This window comes from Ostrea edulis, chromosome 5 (genome assembly GCF_947568905.1).
Source record: "Ostrea edulis chromosome 5, xbOstEdul1.1, whole genome shotgun sequence".
NCBI classification, from domain to species: domain Eukaryota; kingdom Metazoa; phylum Mollusca; class Bivalvia; order Ostreida; family Ostreidae; genus Ostrea; species Ostrea edulis.
This window is the reverse complement of record NC_079168.1, coordinates 31,353,643-31,373,461: the sequence shown is the minus strand read 5'-3', so window position 1 is coordinate 31,373,461 and position 19,819 is coordinate 31,353,643. Positions and strand designations below refer to the sequence as shown.

The 19,819-nt window shown below is 35.8% G+C and overlaps 1 protein-coding gene and 2 long non-coding RNA genes across 5 annotated transcripts in view; 2 read left to right on the top strand and 1 right to left on the bottom strand.

Moving 5' to 3' along the window:
- Positions 1 to 680: 680 nt before the first annotated feature.
- Positions 681 to 19,819, bottom strand: part of LOC125650348 (uncharacterized) — a 31,660-nt gene continuing 12,521 nt past the window's right edge. Inside the window, exons 1-2 of one of the 2 annotated variants that reach the window (XM_048878567.2) lie at positions 12,738 to 12,880; positions 681 to 6,077 (exon numbers count right to left, since the gene is read on the bottom strand). In XM_048878567.2, coding sequence (XP_048734524.1) covers positions 3,889 to 6,018 — 2,130 coding nt within the window. In that variant the 5' untranslated portion in view covers positions 6,019 to 6,077; positions 12,738 to 12,880 and the 3' untranslated portion in view covers positions 681 to 3,888. Of the gene's footprint in view, positions 6,078 to 12,737; positions 12,881 to 19,819 lie in introns of those variants that run through there. The other variant, XM_048878566.2, reaches the window with a different exon arrangement.
- On the top strand, positions 6,623 to 7,324 carry LOC130054841 (uncharacterized). Its single transcript, XR_008803175.1, has 2 exons — positions 6,623 to 6,891; positions 6,986 to 7,324. It is a non-coding gene; the product is annotated as an uncharacterized LOC130054841 (long non-coding RNA).
- LOC125650349 (uncharacterized) lies at positions 9,882 to 11,583 on the top strand. Of its 2 annotated transcripts, XR_007360978.2 has the most exons (3): positions 9,882 to 10,506; positions 10,596 to 11,005; positions 11,302 to 11,583. It is a non-coding gene; the product is annotated as an uncharacterized LOC125650349 (long non-coding RNA). The 2 variants fall into 2 exon arrangements; XR_008803172.1 differs by having other exon boundaries at positions 9,882 to 11,005.

Below are 19,819 nucleotides of genomic sequence, written 5' to 3'. Positions count from 1 at the left end.
AAAAGCCTGAAATTAACAAGTACAGAGTAGAATGTATTTATAACCAGACGGCTGTTGATAATTGCTTGGTTTGCAAGGAAAAACATCACAGCTAAATATGACGTCACAATGCAATGTTTATAGCCTGGTTTCCGAGGCCTTCCGATTTACTTCAGCTTCTCCATTGTCATTTTCCCATATTATGCACTAAGTAATATTCCAGAAGTTGTTCTGTGTATGATCAGTTTTTAATTCGAGGTAGGCTACTGACAAATCTGTTTAATGATACAGGGTTTTCAACAGCCTCGTTTAAAGTCGGCATTTCGCAAATTTCATGGTCGTTATAACGATCAAATTTACAAATACAACCTTTCAATGGGTAAAATGCTGTCTGACGTGTTTCAAAGCATTGGTTAGGCTGTTCTTTACACATTGAGTTTTGACTACGGATTGCTCCCTTTACTTGATCAAGATATAGGGCTCACGGCGGGTGTGACCGGTCAACAGGGGATGCTTATATACTCCTCCTAGGCACCTGATCCCACCTTTGGTGTGTCCAGGGATCCGTGTTTGTCCAACTCTTTATTTTGTATTCTTTATAGGAGTTATGAGATTGATCACTGTTCGTTATCTTCACCTTTCACTTGTATGATTAACAATGAAACTTGCACATTTCATAAATATTAATTTAAATCACCTGCCTTGTTTTCAGAATTTATGAAACATCTATGTATTACTAAAGAAACTATATTAGTAAACAAAAAAACTATCATACATTTTGCCCAGCCTTGGCTAGAGAAATGGTTACACTAAAAATCAAAACACAATTTAAGGTTTGGTTATAGAACAAAATGGAGTATATATGGGTATATTCAATGAAATTCTCTCACCACATATGGTTGTATAAATCGTTACCGTACTTACATATACATATGAACAAATCAACGAGTCAATATGTACTATTTACATTTCAAGTGTTTTTTTCCTTTGATATTTTTATATATGTACAAATGGTAATGATAGCCTCGTTGCAGTTGTATACAATGTGCGTATGAATCTTGATAAATATAGTGCGTCTATTTTAACCATTGGGAATTCCGACAGAAATAAGAGTAAAATGTAAATATGGGATAAATTTCAGTTTTAAAAATACATGTATGAAGGTATGAACTGTACCGCGTCAACGCGTTTCATGAAGTCTGCCGGCGTGGAAATGGACCGACATAGCCTACATCGACTTCTCCGTGGAAGTGGACCGACATAGCCTACATCCACTTCTCCGTGGAAGTGGACCGACATAGCCTACATCCACTTTTCGCAAATCTTCCTGTTTTGATTCTGGAAAACGTGTAAATGCCGGAACCGTTGACGGTTTACGTTGTGATCGAAGTTTCAACTCAAATATGCCTGGATTTCCTTAACAGATCTATCACAAGGAATTCAACACTCACCATTTAAATCACGTGTTCCTTGTCCCGGGATTGAATTATGTGTTTATCTTATTAGCAGTAGAGAAAAAAAAGAAATAGAAAATTCAAAGTCAGAAAATTTGAAAAAGTTAGTAAACACGCAATTTGCATCTCAGAAAGCTTTGTGACATATCATTTTTATTCAAGCATGTATTCCTATTGATATTTTAACATTGTTTCTTTCAGGAGGGACGAAACTTCCCTCAGAAAATTCAGCTAGGACAATAATCTCGTAGAAATGACTGAAAAATCAAAGATTTACTGTCTGTTTGACAGTCTGTAAATCTGTTTCAAATTCACGACAGGTCAAGTGCATACAAATCTTCTGAATAATATCAAAAGTGCTCAAAACTGGTGGTAAAACTACAGAACAACGAAAAACCCAACCAAATACTACTTGACAATTATTGTCCTATAAAAACCCTTCATACAAAATGACAATACACGGACCCATGACCAAAGTCCCCAAGGTATAGTAATTGTATGTGTACCTTCGTGTAGTAGTGTAAATAAAGAGGTGGATCTAAGATATAAATACATGTTTGATAGATATAAAATATACCATTGTCAATAATTGTTCAAATGAAAATAATTGTTTAAAACTCTATAATCAAACGTTGTACATTAACAAGAACACTGTTTTAACTAAAACAAAAAGCTTTTCGAGAACCAAAATGCGTGTCTACTAATTTTTTCAAATGTTTTGATTTTTCCTACCGTTAATATTTTAAAATTCAAACCCAGGACAAGGAAGATGTGAAAATGGATAACAGCGAGTACGTGTTGGTTTCCGCGTAACAGGTGTGTGCATTAATGATAAAGTTGAGGAAATAACTTGTAAATCCAGGCATATTTGAGTTGAAACTTCGATCGCAGTGTAAACCGTCACCGGTTCCGGAATTTCCACGTTTTCCAGAATCAACACTTGCGAAGAGAAGCGGATGTAGGCTATGTCTGACTACTTCTGTAAAGAGAATAGACGACGTGAAGCATCGCAGTTCATACAGAAAAAACCTTAAATATAAAGTTATATTTCTAGTGATAAAAAATGTAAAGGGATATTGAAAGAAATGGACTGAGTTAAGATTCCGTTTCGCTTTTCGGATTGCTTTAGTCTACTTTTGATGTTTTAAAAAAATGAATGGATACTTTTAAATACAGATAGATAGTGTTTTAATTAATGTGAAATTTCTGATGAAAACTGTTCAAATTCCTATTGTTGGTGGAGTTATTAATGTTATTGAAAAATATCGGCGTGAAGCGCGTGGTGTAGTATATAGGCGTGAAGCGCGTGGTGTAGTATATAGGCGTGAAGCGCGTGGTGTAGTATATAGGCGTGAAGCGCGTTGTGTATATGTAGTGTATCGGCGTGAAGCGCGTTGTGTAGTATATAGGCGTGAAGTGCGTTGTGTAGTATATAGGCGTGAAGCGCGTTGTGTAGTGTATAGGCGTGAAGCGCGTTGTGTAGTGTATCGGCGTGAAGCGCGTTGTATAGTATATAGGCGTGAAGTGCGTTGTGTAGTATATAGGCGTGAAGCGCGTTGTGTAGTATATAGGCGTGAAGCGCGTTGTGTAGTATATAGGCGTGAAGCGCGTTGTGTAGTGTATCGGCGGGAAGCGCGTTGTGTAGAATATAGGCGTGAAGCGCGTTGTGTAGTATATAGGCGTGAAGCGTGTTGTGTAGTGTATCGGCGGGAAGCGCGTTGTGTAGAATATCGGCGTGAAGCGCGTTGTCTAGTATATAGGCGTGAAGCGCGTTGTGTAGAATATCGGCGTGAAGCGCGTTGTTTAGTATATAGGCGTGAAGCGCGTTGTGTAGAATATAGGCGTGAAGCGCGTTGTGTAGTATATAGGCGTGAAGCGTGTTGTGTAGTGTATCGGCGGGAAGCGCGTTATGTAGAATATCGGCGTGAAGCGCGTTGTCTAGTATATAGGCGTGAAGCGCGTTGTGTAGAATATCGGCGTGAAGCGCGTTGTTTAGTATATAGGCGTGAAGCGCGTTGTGTAGTATATAGGCGTGAAGCGCGTTGTGTAGTATATAGGCGTGAAGAGCGTTGTGTAGTGTATCGGCGGGAAGCGCGTTGTGTAGAATATCGGCGTGAAGCGCGTTGTCTAGTATATAGGCGTGAAGCGCGTTGTGTAGAATATCGGCGTGAAGCGAGTTGTTTAGTATATAGGCGTGAAGCGCGTTGTGTAGTATATAGGCGTGAAGCGCGTTGTGTAGTATATAGGCGTGAAGCGCGTTGTGTAGAATATCGGCGTGAAGCGAGTTGTTTAGTATATAGGCGTGAAGCGCGTTGTGTAGTATATAGGCGTGAAGCGCGTTGTGTAGTATATATGCGTGAAGCGCGTTGTGTAGAATATCAGCGTGAAGCGCGTGTGTAGTATATCGGCGGGAAGCGTCACTGTTTATACCCTCATGTATTTTCGAAAATGAAATTTATCCCTTAAATGTTGCGGATATCTTGGAAAATATTTTCTTTTCTCCAGAGGCGAAGTCCACTACATCGTTAATACGCATGACTGCCCTAAACTTTCCACAGGGAACTTGAGTTGAATTTAACAGGTCGTAGTTGATAATCAGCAATTTCTTTCTAGAGTCGTAGAAGTAGTTGTTCCAGATATGCTTCCATTCCGTGTGGGTTTGGAAAGAGTCCTCCTCGAAATAATTGTCAGAGAGAAATATGATGTAGTGTCTGGATACCGATATCTGCCATGCTGTCTCGTCGACTCGAACGCACCCAAGAGGCAAGTCACGTGATGGGATAAAAGTAGCCAAACCGTTCCTTGTCAAGAAAGGCTCGAGTGTATTTATGAGCCATGAGTCTATGTCTTTCATCTTCTCGTCATATGAAAGGTAAACAACACAATCCTGGTCCACATATTTCTTTGGTCTTGTACAGATCCAGTTGGATCTTATCATGATTTTGAATTCATATTTCCAAATGTAAATGAAAATAAGAACGATAAAGAAAAATATAGTTGCAGAAGTAATCGATAACAGTAAGAGGTACTCGTGGTGTGTTTCTGTGCAGACGAGCCTAGGAAGATAGGTCAATAATTGTTCTGTGTCACCGCCATTCAAACATTGAAAGGAGTGGGGTGAACATTTCTTAATCGCTTTTGTTTGAATCCAGTCTACCATCCAGATATGTGAACAAGTGCAGTTCATGACAAAATCTCCTCGCTGCAGGAAAACACAGGGATTTAATGAAGACAATGCCGGCGGAATCCCGCTCAGTTGATCAGATCTTGGAACAGAGAATACCTGTAAATGAGTAAGGTTTTCGAGGGCACCTGTTTCAAAAGAGGGCATACCAGGTAATTCCAGAACAGTTACTAATTCCAAATAATGCTCTGTTGTGATTTCTCTGATTGGAGTCCCCCTCAAGTCAAACTCAATTTCATCACAATGTGGCAGAATATGAGGGAGGTGGTTTATTTTAGCTCCTGTGCAATTCATGTTTAATACCAGTTTCATTTTCGGTTCGGACGGACTCGCTCTCTTCGGCCTATCAATACACTGACATCTTTTCGGGCACACAGTCAGTGAAGTATAATTACAAATCAAGTCTTCTATTTCTCCCTTTCTGATAATACTGGGTAGAGATCTTCCTCGAAAGGCCTCTGGAAATTCGCATGTAATATTGAAGTAGTCTCTATCCATTATATCGATATACTGTTTAAAAAACAACAAAAATCTTGCGATCCTACAATCGCATATCAAAGGATTATGTCTGATATCAAATCCAAAATCAAACAGTTTTCCTAGATCAAAAAAGTTTTTAAATCCCAATTTCGTGGCATCTGGCATCGTTTTGAATTGATTAAAGGTAAAGTCGACGAATCCTGGACCATATTTTTTGATCAAATTCATCTTCCAGTTATTTTTATTAACAAGGATATGCAGCTTGTTGTGGGAGAAACTGAATTTACAAAATGGCCTTTCGAATATAATGTCTGTGACGTCAACAGAAATAAGAGAGTTTCCCGTCAAATTGATACTATGAGAGGCCATTGTCGCTAAAACCCCCGTCTCAATGTAGGTTATGAAATTATGCGACAGGTTTACAAACCTGAGATTCCAATTTTCGGTCAAAGAGTCGTTTGACAAAGCGGACAGTGAATTCCAAGACAAATCCAGATGCGTCAAGTTTGGAAGACAGGACAAATTCGGAATTTCTAGAATGTGATTGGAAGAGAAATTGATCCGCGTTATTCCTGGAAAGTCACATATATTGTGGGGGAAGTCTACTAAATGTTTTCCGGAATAATCCACAGCTATGTTGTCAGCAGACGTATTCCCTTCAAGACGTCCATCCTTCGAAATGTTAAGATGAGAAAAATGGTGGTTGTAATCGAGCAGACTTTCCGCTTTGCACGCGCAGCAAACATCTTTAGTGTCGCCAGTAGAGGGGGAAATGTTGCATTGTTTCGGACAATACAACTGCAGTCCCTTCCAGCCTCGCGGTTTCCACAGGAAAGTTTCATTCCTGGGATATTCTGCAGAACACAGTGAAAGCGACAGAATCACTGCGCTCCACACACAACCAGCAACGAAGGATATCATGTCTGTTTCAGTTCTTGTGAATTTGTTGTATTTCCGAAGTATTTACTTCCTCTTGTGTTCTGAAACAAGGAAAGCTTGTCAATGACTTGGTTATGTAATACCTCAATTGTTCTGAAAGAAGGAAGTTTTGGTTATCGTTCAATTAGTCATGAAGAATTCAGAATTTAAACTCATCAAGGTGAAATATTTCCGTTTTTGTAAAACATTATTCAACATTTAGTTATATTTACATTCACTGAATCTTTTCTATTATTACATGTATGTTCCCCAAATAAAGTTTGGGAACATATTGTTTTTACTCTGTTTCTTATTATGTCTCCGAACACATAGTGTCGGAGACATATTGTTTTTGCTCCGTTTCTTATTAAGGTCTTCCGTTACCAACGGAAGACTTTCTAGTGATTGTACTGTTTATTATTATTATGTCTCCCAACACAAAGTTCATAAGAGTTTTATCGAATAAAAAATTAGGAACAATATCAAAGAGAATATAAGATATAGATATTTGATTGAAAATGTTAAAAAAAAAAAGACGAAACATGTGTAAAAATAAAGGTAATTTAGAGCGTAAAGTTAACTGAAATGACAAGAGCGGAGTAAACTACATCCGTGGTGTGATTTGGTCGCGATCAGCGATGGAGAAACTGGCGTCGGTCTAGCTTACTAAGTTGAAAACGCAATTGTTGATCACAGATTTCGACAGAAATTCAAAGGATCTGAGAGAATTGATGGTGGATATGATGGGTCAAGTTAACGTTAAGCTCTTAGTCAGGTTTTTGGAAAGAAACAACGGTATGTTCATCGTTAGGACTCGCGGTTGTAGCCATGCAGGAGACGATTCAAGACAGTAGGATAGATTTAGAGCAAGTGCAGGTAGGTTGCGTCTTTTATTTACCTTCAGTGTGTGTAAAATAAAATAAAAACGAACTGACGGAGTTTTTGTTTGCTTGAGAGATTTCTGTTGTAGGATTTTAATGAAGACTCGCACCGGTACCCTGACATGAACATGTAAATTTTTCGAGCCTCGAAACCAGCCTCGCTTATAATCATGCCGAGTCATAGCCGTGATGGAAGTTGCCAGGAAACAACAGGTTAACTTATCATCATGAAGTAAATACATGTAGGCTTATAACTTTGCCTACATGTTCATAGAACTTTATTTTATAAATTCGCCATGCAGAAGTTGCAGACGTATTTAAAACTGTATAAAATGAAACAACAGAACGATATACATGTATGTTTAATGTTTCTCTTTTAAAAATTTATGAAATTCTTGTTTGTTTACAAAATAAACTATAAATATCCTGCTGCGTTTATTTCCGTTATGATGTCATTGTAGTGGCGAATCCAGGGTTAACAAAAGGGTGTGTGTGAAAGTCAAGTATTAACCAAAATGCCTAGCCATTTTGGGTGCCAATCTGGAATTAATTTTACTAATCTGGAATTTTACTCACACTATTTCTATTATTTAAATTTGTGGCGAGAGGGGGGGGGGGGGTCTAAATCCCCCATTGCATTGCATTTAAGCAAGAAGCCAGGTGAAAATACAGGAACTGACTTTTGAAGCGGTGATTGTATTCATACGCAAGAACAAACTGATCACGTGACCAAATTCATGTCACACGAAATTGAACATCAATTTCATTAGTACTGTCATATAAGGAAGTGCATTGGCAAATGTAAATATTATAGAATATTAACATTCACTAAATTTTTCCTCTAATATTTCTATTGAAATTTACGTTGCTTTCATTTGGAACAATGAATGCATGCTTGTTGCAAACTAGTTCGATCAGGTTTTTAGTACCATCTACCTGTGTAATCATTACTAAATATGGAGCATCATCAAGGGCAAAGGGTGCAATGGCTTTTCCATTTAGCGTAACGAATGGGTCAGCCATGTGATATCTAGTTTATATTTTAAAACAATACATAAGAATATAAATATAAACAATAAAATGTCTTTCTTTGTTGTTTCATCGGGTGATATAGATAGCAATCATTGCAGAAAAAAAATACAGAACCCGCTTATGTGGGTTATGATTTTTTTCTGCAATGGTAGCTACCTTCATCGCCCGTTGAAACAAGAAAGAAAGCATTTTACTGCTTAAATGAATACATGCTTGTTGCAAACTAGTTCGATCCGGTTTTCTAGTACCACCTATTTGCAAAATCATTACCAATTATGGAGTGCCATCAAGGTCAAAGGGTTGGCTCTTCCAGAAAAACGTAACAAATGGGTCAACCATAATATATCTTAATTCTGATTTATATTTTTAAATAATACATAAAAATATAAACAATGAAATATCTTTCTTTTTTTTCTTTTTTTTTTCATTGGGTGATTAAGGTAGCAATTATTGCAGAAAAAATTGCATAACCCACGTAAGCGTAAAATATAATCGTAAATTGCATCGATATTTTTTTTTTAACTCAAAGATTTTTCAAGGACACTTCCATCGCCAGATACTCGGCATCAGGTATGAATGTCACAGGTCCTCGGAGATGACCTTAAAACGGATGTCCTGTGTCACAGTAAGTGTGACACGCTAAAAAAAAAAAACCCTCACTGCTCAATGGCCGTAAGCAAAGGCCTAAATTTGAAGCCCTTCACCGTTATTGGTGACGTCTCCATATGAGTGAAAATTCTCGAGTGGGACGTTAAGCAAGATACAATCAATCAATCAATGGCCATGAATAAAAAAAATTCCGGGTCATGAGATACCTACAAGGAATTTCTTACAGTCTGTATGAATTCCGGGTCATGTGATACATGTACCTACATGGCATTTCTTACAGTTTGTATGAATTCCAGGTCATGTGATACCTACATGTACATGGAAGTTCTTACAGTTTGTATGAATTCCGGGTCATGTGATATCTACATGGAATTTTTTACAGTTTGTATGAATTCTGGGTCATGTGATACCTACATGGAATTTCTTACAGGCTGTATGAATTCCGAGTCATGTGATCATCAGGAACAACATAAGCAATTTTGCCGGATATATACAAAGCTACACCACCCCCATATCTATTCCTATCTTTACGAATTGGGCTATGGAAAGCTGCTATTTGTATTGCTTCATTGCTTATTGTGTTATCTAGATGAGTTTTACTAAGATCAATGATATCATGTTCAGACAGCTCAGCGGCAACAATATAAAGTTTTAGATATAAAGAACACACATTATCATGAACAATGCATATACTCTTAGAATAAACATTTTAAGGTCCTGGATTGGGTTCTACACCTGCACAAATAGTAAACATGTAATAACAATTAGTCTAGAACTGTTATTGTTAATAGTAAACATGTAATAGCAATTAATCTATAATTAGTATTGTTTGCTAATAGTAACATGTAATAACAATTAATCTATAACTGTTATTGTTTGTTGATTGCAAACATGTAATAGCAATTAATCTATAATTAGTATTGTTTGCTAACAGTAACATGTAATAACAATTAGTCTATAACTGTTATTGTTTGCTAATAGTAAACATGTAATAACAATTAATCTATAACTGTTATTGTTTGTTGATTGTAAACATGTAATAACAATTAGTCTATAACTTATTGTTTGTTAATAGTAAATATGTAATAACAATTAGTCTATAACTGTTATTGTTTGTTATTAATATAACTGTTATTGTTTGTTAATAGTAAACATGTAATAACAATTAATCTAGAACTGTTATTGTTTGTTAATAGTAAACAAGTAATAGCAATTAGTCTATAACTGTTATTGTTTGTTACTAGTAAATATGTAATAACAAATAATCTAGAACTGTTATTGTTTGTTAAGAAATAAGGTATCATTTAAAAATATTTATCGGGATATAAATACGGGTTGGTCACGTGATCAAATTCCATAAAGCCCGAAGGGCTTTATGGAAAATTTGATCATGTACCAACCCGTATTTATATCCCGATAAATATTTTTAAATGATACCTTATTACTTATATTTACATTTTTGGTCGGTAACATTGCTGAATTGTGTTAACAACACGTTTCCATACATTTCAAATTGTTGACGTCCACAACGAAGCGTCATAGATGTTCAAAATGACGACAACACAAAACAAAGTTCTATAAAATGAAGAACTGTTTTAATTATTAAGACGCTAGAAAGCAAGTATATCAACATATACTTATACATTAACTCGGGAGTATATAATGGAAAACTCTTCCATATGTCTAATTTTAGGGGGTGGGGGAATTATGATTTAAACGGGGATGCGCAGTGTTACACATAGAGTTGTGATACGCTTTGACTTTTGAAAAGTGAAGACGTTGAAGACCGACTTTGAAAGATATTCTGTGGATATTGCAGAGTTAACAGAAAACTGAGATGGAGGAACATGAAGAACAGGGCGGCAGTCGTCAGGTGTAGGCAAATTATTTATAGACAGGACAGAGGACGCAGCTCAGATGAATCTCCGGAAAGAACTGAACATCGCAGAGAATGTGGAACTGCACGAAGGTAAGGGACGGTTTGGATTTGGATATGTAATTGTTGATAAACATGAGCTCACTGAACGCTTCTTTTGACTCGATAATTTTTTGTAATAGGTTTTTAACGACGCCTCGCTTCGATGTCCCGACATAAACTTGGAAACCGACATCAAACACTATGGCTGCTGTTGCACGGAAGCAGTGTGGTGTGTAGGTCTTAATGCACTTTGACGACTTATCGGCCATACATCCTGTGAACGACCTTTTTGCTAAAGCCTAATGTAATCGTCTAGCAGTAGGTACAATTCCGCATCACCGATGACCAGGGTGAAGTTGTAGCAGACGAAATTTTAGACATATTGTGCCGTTACCTATTTTCGATAGTATCCTAATTTCGATAGATTATTATTTTTAACGATCATTCGATATTGTAATGTCATTTTTCGGAACGTTTTTTCCCAAAATCAGCGTCAGTAACAAGAAGTGTCAGATAGCCAAAAAGATCGAGAATTACGCTTTTCAAAGAGGTAAGACTACAATTCTGTATGCATCTTTTCTGAAAACGCCATTTTTCCCAATGCCAAAAAAACCACAATAAAAATCTGATTATTTCCCGTCGAAAACAGCGTCCTATTCACCTATGCTGTCGTCTGATAATAAAACGCAATGTTGTGTTCTAAAAATAGATAAGCCTCTCTTTGGGTGAACTATCGGTTCAAAAGAACAGTATGGAAACGCATTATAGTTATAATACCATACGTTTTTAAAATAAATCTCTGTTTTAAAATTTGTTTTTATTGATTTTTTGTTTATTTCTTTGCAGATATTTTCCATCCAGAGAGGAAATTATAAGAATGATGATCCAGACGCCTTGGCCAATGCTTTCCAGTCGGTAAAATGTGGAATGAGTGTCCATGCTGAATTGTTACTGCCAAATGTTTCCAAGTCCCCTAGACAACTTTAAAATATGATAAATGGGCGTAATAACATTGGGGCGTGTGTCTTCAGGACCTTCACCACTTTTTAAAAATTGTTTGAAGTTGCTTTATTTGTTCATTATTAAATGTAATCAATTTGGTCGAAAAAATAAAAATAAAAGAATCATTCTATTTAATGTTGTTTTAACACTAACAGCGCGCCATACTTACTATCGAAAATAGGTGACGTCAGTCAAAACAAATTTGATTATGGCGGATCTAACGAAAGTTGAAATGCTACCTGGATTTTGATAGTTTTAAACAAAAAACAGCATATATTATTTAGATAGAGTTAATTGATTAGAAAAGATAAAATTCAGGTGAGAAATAATTCCTGAATATATTAAATATGTAAAAATAGTACTGCACTATCGAAAACCGGTGACACCAGGATACATTAGGCCTAGTAGGCTAGTAACTAAAGACATTGTTTACAGTTATGCTTTTATCAATTATTGATGAAAGTCCACTGCTTGGAATACAAATAAAACCGTAAATACATTTTGTGGTGTTGATTTCATCTATTGAAAGATTTCTGTAGTAAGTGAGAGCGATTGCTAGATGTGTATTGCCTTAGTAAAAGTAGTACCTGTTACCTACTTTTAACTAATGTTCATACGCACAGCCGTGACCTCTGTTGACCCCGTAGTAGATTTATCCAGAAATAAATACGTATTGCTCGTAATAGTGTTATGTAGGAGAAAACAGTTGCAAATGTAAATATTTAATGATAAACATGTAATAACAATTAGTCTGTAACTGTTATTGTTTGTTACTAGTAAATATGTAATAACAATTAGTCTAGAACTTTTATTGTTTGTTAATAATAAACATGTAATAACAATTAATATAGAACTGTTATTGTTTGTTAATGATAAATATGTAATAACAATTAGTCTATAACTGCTATTGTTTGTTAATAATAAACATGTAATAACAATTAGTCTATAACTGTTATTGTTTGTTAATGATAAATATGTAATAACAATTAGTCTAGAACTGTTATTGTTTGTTAATAATAAACATGTAATAACAATTAGTCTATAACTGTTATTGTTTGTTAATAATAAACATGCAATACCAATTAGTCTATAACTGTTATTGTTTGTTAATAATATACATGTAATAACAATTAGTTTATAACTGTTATTGTTTGAAATCGTAGCATTGTAAAAAGAGTTAAATCAGACATCTGTTATTTTACGACACATAAAATGTCACATTTGAAGCGATGCATGTTGTCAGTTTGTGTTTACATAAATAAATTGAGAAAAACACTGACCTGTCTTGTGTGTAAGGAGGAGTCCACGATCTTGGCAAAATATTAAAATTCCTGATCTATTTCTTTTCACTAAAAGCGGTCACCTAATGTAGTTTTATTCGGTTTCTCGTGATTTGGTTGTTTGTTTTTTTTTTTTGTTTTTTTTTTTTTTTACAAAATAAATATTTTTATTAGTCATTGATATACATTCCTATGCCATTGAGAGATTTTGAGGGGGGGGGGGGGGAATGGTTGCCATCAATTTCACAGCTAGTGCACCTTTAAAAGGTGTTCAATTTATTCTTAATTTGAAATATCAATGCAATGTCTTTACAATTTACACACACAATTTACAAAGCAGTGGATTTAAATGTCTCATATAAATTTATGGAGTCTTTGTTTTCTTTTATCACAGTTTGAGCACAACTTATCTTTCGTTTACATACATTTGTAAGTATATACATGTACACATCTATGGATGACATATTACACAGAACAGGAGTTTAAAATTATTTTTCACCTGTTTACCTGGACAGGGCTAATTATGATATTACCTGTAGACATCTATGGATGACAGATTACACAGAACAGGAGTTTTAAATTACTTTTCACCTGGTTACCCCGGGTTACTGTTTCATACCATTTCATAAACTGCACAAGATGACCGTTAAATTGCAAAATCAGAAACATCATTGTTATATCCCATGTCATGTCTGGGGACATGTTGTTTCTGTCCATCTGTCTGTCACAAAATCTTGTGAATGCTTTTTCTCATATATGGCTTATTGGATAGACTTGAAACTTTGTACAACTCCGATGCCATTTGTAGATGTGCATATTATCCGGACAGGAGGATCCAATCATTTACTTAAAAGTTATAGTGGATCTAAGAGGGGTGGAAGATGTTAAAAAAAAAGTCTGTGAACTGAACACAAAGCTTATTCGACATGTTGGAAAGCCTTGGTATTATGTACTATACTTCATTATCATTTAATGATGTTCACATTGTTCTGTCCCAAGGATGTAATATTCCCCTACAATTTACAGTGGATCAAAGAAGAGTGTTTCATAAAATTTTTTTCATGTACAAGGGTATGCTCACTTTCCTACTGGTATTTCAGGATAACAGTGTTTATTTTCGTATCATATACAACAGTGACATTGGTCACATCGATGTTTTTCTTCATCTCTTTCCTCTATGTACAGAGTGCAGTTTATAATATCTATGTTCCCGCTCACGCTTTCTCCTTCATACCATGCAGTACATTAAGGGGAGGAGGTTGTAATTTAGAGAACTTTCAATTTGGGAGATATTTGTTTCAGGGCAATATCTTTGTCTGTAACGCAAAAAAGTCCGGAAAACTGTTTGACCTACTTTAGCTCTAAAGTAGGTCAAAGATGGACCAATCCAGCTGAAATGCAAACTCACTCTTACAATTCTTGAGGGAGATAGTGTGACCAAATTTCAAAGTTGTACATGCATCCGTTACGGAAAAAATCCGGAAAACATGACCCCGGACGGATGAACAGCCAGCCGGACAGACAGACGGACGGACAGCGCCATAACATAATACGTCCCGTCTAATGTATAAAAAGTACAAAATAAATATTATGATATCAACAACTTATTGGTTCAATTCCCCCTCCCGGAAAATGTTCTAGAACCGCGCCTGTGTTGTGTCTTGAGTCCATGTTTTTTTCTTGAAGTGAAAGTAGAAAAGTTACAATTACTTCAATGTTTTATTAAACTTTTCTTTCCTTTTTTCAATGTACTCCAATTTTGTACCTTGAAATTTCAATTGATTTATGAAACTCTGTTTTTTATTAAATGAAATCTCTGATGATAAGTGCACTTATTGTCTTATTGCGCTATGTTAGGGAATTTTCGAGTTCTTCCATATCCCTGTTTTTTCTGCATTTAGTCACTATTACGTCATACTTTTTAAGGCATGGTCATATCCGGTTTATCGTAGTTAACGTAAATACACTAAGTCTTGTGTAAGTGTATACACAATCTATTAAAATGGACGTTGATTCTATGCAAGTATAATCGAACTAAAAAAAAATTGAAGTGTTTCTTGTTCCTTTTACCGTAAAAGTACCATACAATGGCTATGTAAGCTTGCGATTGGCCCTATATAATCTTTTGGAAATCTTTTCCAAAAAATGTTGGTGTAGATACATAATAATAATAATAATGATTGGTTTTATATAGCGCCTTATCCAGCGTATGCTGCTCAAAGCGCTTTACAATTATCAATGTACATTATTACCCCGGCAGACCTTATATCAATCTAGAACTTTCTCAGCCTCCTAGGAAGCATTACAGTGCAAGCTGCCATTACAAGCGCTAGAGCATTAACATTCTAACAATATCTTTCACTGTCTATAGCCAGGTACCCCTTTTACACTTGGGTGGAGTGAGGAAATTCATGTAAAGTGCCTTTCCCAAGGACACAACGTCAGACCTGCCGCGGCTAGGACTCGAACCCACGACCTTTCGGTCGAGAGTCTGACGGCCTAACCACTCGGCCACCGACGTAAAAAGAATTGATATCAAGCTCTTGAAAGTCAATCGCCGATCGGTAAAGAAAACGGACTGAATGACTGAGTTGTCGGAAATCATCAATAAAATTGTGGGGGAAAATTGAATGAAGACATACACCAGCTATTGAAAGTTATTATGTCATGATTTATCTTTACAAATATTGGCACCATTGGAATGAACGGCGACTTCGGCATTGCAAATCCGATAATGGATATATCGATACTTCTGAGGCATGCACGTAGAATGAGGGAGGGGGGGGGGGAATGGTCCCCATTTTAACAACCATAACTTTCTATTATTTATATATACAAATAAAGATATATTTCGTGACACAACCACCAAGCCCCCCCCCCCCCCCCCCCCCCCCCCTCTCCGACTTTTTATGGCGGCAGAAGTGAATTGTACGAATGCAATTTAGGAAGTGAATCCATAATGTGTTCTCCCTACGATTCAAGTAATCAGAATTTGGGAAAACAATTCTTAAGCAATATATATATGTGACGCTACTACCCTACCCCCCATCCCCCCCCCCCCCCCCCCCCGGCGTTGGCACGACAAAGAACCCTCACTGTTACGGCCCTGAGGGGCGAAGCTAGGACTATTTCAATGTGTAGGCCCGAACGATGAAGGTTTGACCGAGGTGCGAAACGCCCCGGGGTGGGGGGGGGGTTAGGTGCCGGAGGGGGTTGCCCCTTCCCGCTGGGGGGGGGGGGGGTTCGGGGTGTCACCCCCGAAATATTTTTAGATATGTTGGGACTCATTTGCACTACTCTGAGCATAAAAATAATTGTAATACATATTAGATATTGTACAACTTTTCAAAGATTTTTAAACTGTTAAGTCGAGTGAGTCAATGCGATTACCATAAGTTTATAATAGAAAATATGCAACCATTATTTATCATGTAGAATGCATTATAAAAAGAAAAGGCCCGGCGGATCAATAATTTGATATCCGATTTTTAAAACAAGAAATATAACGTGAACATATAGTTTTTGCAAATATTTATGGACAAAAATGTGTTTTGAAAATGAAAAAAAAAATGTATAGGCAAGTGCCTACTCGAGCCTAACGAAGCTACGTCCCTGCATAGGTGTAAAGAACAAGGGACGTTATTAGCCAAAATTGACCGCGCTTCAAAAGCCGACCATATTTTGCAGGTAGAAAGATGATGATTTTCTCGTTTCATTCATATATAACATGTACCATTTACTTGTTGCTGATATTGAGAAAATAACGTTACAATATTGCATTGTTAACTCTGACGCTATCTTCCGACGGTCGCTTTTTCGGAACAACTTCATCGATGTTATAGGATTTACAGTCCCCTGATTCTAATAAAAAAAAAATTAAAAGTTATAATATTAACATTTTACATAAAAAAAAAATACTCATTGAGATCAAAGACTAATAAAAACTGGTATGCTGTGTAAAATACATTATGCATTTACATGTAACTTTATCGTGTTCATAGACATTTTGCGGAGGAATCTTGTGCTACTACGGGACTTTCGAGGAAAATAATGCCTGTATTTGCCGAAAATTGTTGAGTAGAACGCAATCATATTTTCGAAGGTGCTGTTCAATGTCCTCCTATTCAAATGAATTATGGAAAATTAAATGGCTCTTGAATTTTCATTTTATTTATTTATTTATTTTTATTTTTTTGGTCATAAATATGTACACTTTGATTAAAAACGGCGATTGAATCGGATAAATTTACTTGTTATGCTATGTACACCAAGGACTATATAACAGGTCTGCTTACATGTGTATGTAATATACATGTTAAAAGTACGGTACATACGAATAAAATATGTCTGCCTGCTGTGGGTATATTTACAAAATATATTGAATAGAGCGTGATACTAAAAGATACAAATGTTACACGAATGGAATATCATTTTCTTGGGTACAACAAAACACGTCCAGCAATATACGTGTATCTTCAGATGGTACATTTTATATAGCAAATATATTTAAAACCTACCAAAAATGCGTCTGTGTTTATATCTTTACATGCCCCTAAATCGTCAACAAAGAGTAGTTCTGAAACTCTCAAACTCTCAAACTCTCTCTCTCTCTCTCTCTCTCTCTCTCTCTCTCTCTCTCCTTAACTACCGACTTATCCTTCGAACCCCACCCCCCAGAAAAATGATGCTACGTGTCTGTTTCCAAGAGCCAGTATATGTAACTATACAATAGACCTTTTTTAAAAAAAAAAATGATAAATATCGGGCATATATTTTTCGTTTTTCAACATGCGGGCCATGCCTATCCAGAACACCTTGACGAGAGAGAGAGAGAGAGAGAGAGAGAGAGAGAGAGAGAGAGAGAGAGAGAGAGAGAGAGAGAGAGAGAGAGAACTAAATGTCTACTACATCACCTTACGGTTACCTCATTTTTCCAAATCGTGGAGAGGGCATATGACAATACTAATATAAACTTTAAGTAGCAATCTATATTTTATAAGATTGATAAAAGTTGGGGTGCCATTAGGCTGGTCAAGTTGTTCCCATGGTAAGAAATGGTCGACATCAGCCCCCCCCCCAAAAAAAAAAAAACCAGGAGGGGCAACCAATCCCCGATACTACGGTGTCTGAATATTTATATCTATACATGTATATATACATCCTGCCCAATTGCCTTTGTTATATATGTGTACTTGTAAATGTGCACCTATGACATATATGCGATATAGAAAAAAATCTGCCACAACAACGGTCGAAGTTTCGAATCGATCACAGGTGCCCGACGTTTTAAAGAAACCACATCTCGCTTGAAGACATAAATAATGATTGGCTGTTATTTTATTTTTAATATAAAACGTTTTAAGAACCTTTGGAATCAATATCTATAATTACTAATCTAGTAATATTTAATTTCAACATGCATCATATTCATACATATACGTTGGAATTGATGTAAGAAAACTGCTTTTTTTTAAAAAAACCGCACAAACACGTCAATGTTATTAGCAATAAGTTTTATGCATTATACTTGATATATTTGTATTAAAGATAGTTTAAAATTTAGCGAAAAAAGTAACAGACATCCCAAATATAGCTCTAGAAATATAACGTATCAGTACCCATTTTTGCCTAAAATGAACGAATTTTGGTCCGATTTTTGCAAAAAGAAAATAAATTCGAGTTATTAGAGGTCTATGCGTGTCTTAGATTTGATTTTTTATTCAATTTACTCTTGAATAATTTATTTTGAAAAGACAGGACGTCCAAACATATTCCCGTGACCTTTAAAAACGAAAGTAGAATAATTCTCATTCATCATGCGGTGGATTTTTGATCCGCCTCCGTGACTCAAAAGGCAGACATCGTCTGCATTTATTATGTGCAGCTTTTTTATGGCAAACTAGGTAAAGCATTAATTGTTTGACTGGACATACATGTATTTATTAAATCGCAAAGTAAGTAAACGTTTATCAGGTTAAATGATGGAACAGTTTGCTTCAGTTTTTTATTATATACTTTCAATTTCATCTCTTCTTTTTTCTTTAAAAGTTTGCGGGCATATATCACACGATATATGCCCGGAAACATTCCGGCCCGCAAACATTACGTCACAATCAAATTTCTACGCTGTTAATTTTCAAATTTTTCGTGTTTTTCATCTTTTACTAAGTTAAACCGATAAAGTTATTGTTAAAAATAAAATTATTGTTAGTTTCTAAATGAAATTGAAAGTATATAATAAAAAGGTTATAGACTTTGTATGGGAAATATGACGACCTCGTTTTTTGTCGCGAACGGACCTCGCAAGCTCGGTCCGTCTACGCGCCAAAAAACTCGGTCGTCATATTTTCCCATACAAAGTCTATAACCTATAAATATAACATGCAAAATATTGACTTTGCGTATGGAAAACAGCCGATTTCCGCATTCATTCTTTTTTTTTTTTTTTTTTTTTATAAAATTCATATTGTTTGCAGCCAACAACTGACACCATATTGATGTCGAAAAAAGAATATTAATGGATAATTAAACATGCAAATTATAAATCTGGTTGTTGCATGCAAAAGTATTTGTTTTTGCTAAAATTTGTTCATATTTTATTTCAACAGATTCCGCTAAACAACTCATCTTTAGTGTATATTCATGATGCCATAATAAGATATTACGTCATTTTAATGTAAGTGGGATAAGAAGAACATCCTAGTCGTGTAAATAAAAAGAGTAATTTTAAAAGCATGGTATGAAAGTTGAAAAAAATGAAAAAAAATCTTGGCGGTATATAGCCAATAACGTCCTTTGTTCTTTGCGGTACTTAACCTAAAGCTGTTGGTGTCTCAAAATGAGAAATGAGTGAAAACTCCTCAACGAGTACCGAGTTGTAAAAACAATCAATCATTCAACCCCCTCCTGAATTTTAAAAGGTGTGAAAAAATATATATTGAGGTATAATAAGTTGTATCCCACTACTTAACCTTCATCCATGCATTTCAAACTTGAAATATTTTGAATATTAGTCAAAAGAACATGTTACTGATGTTAGGATTTGTTTGTTTTGATATATTTATTTATTCTTGTCAAGAATT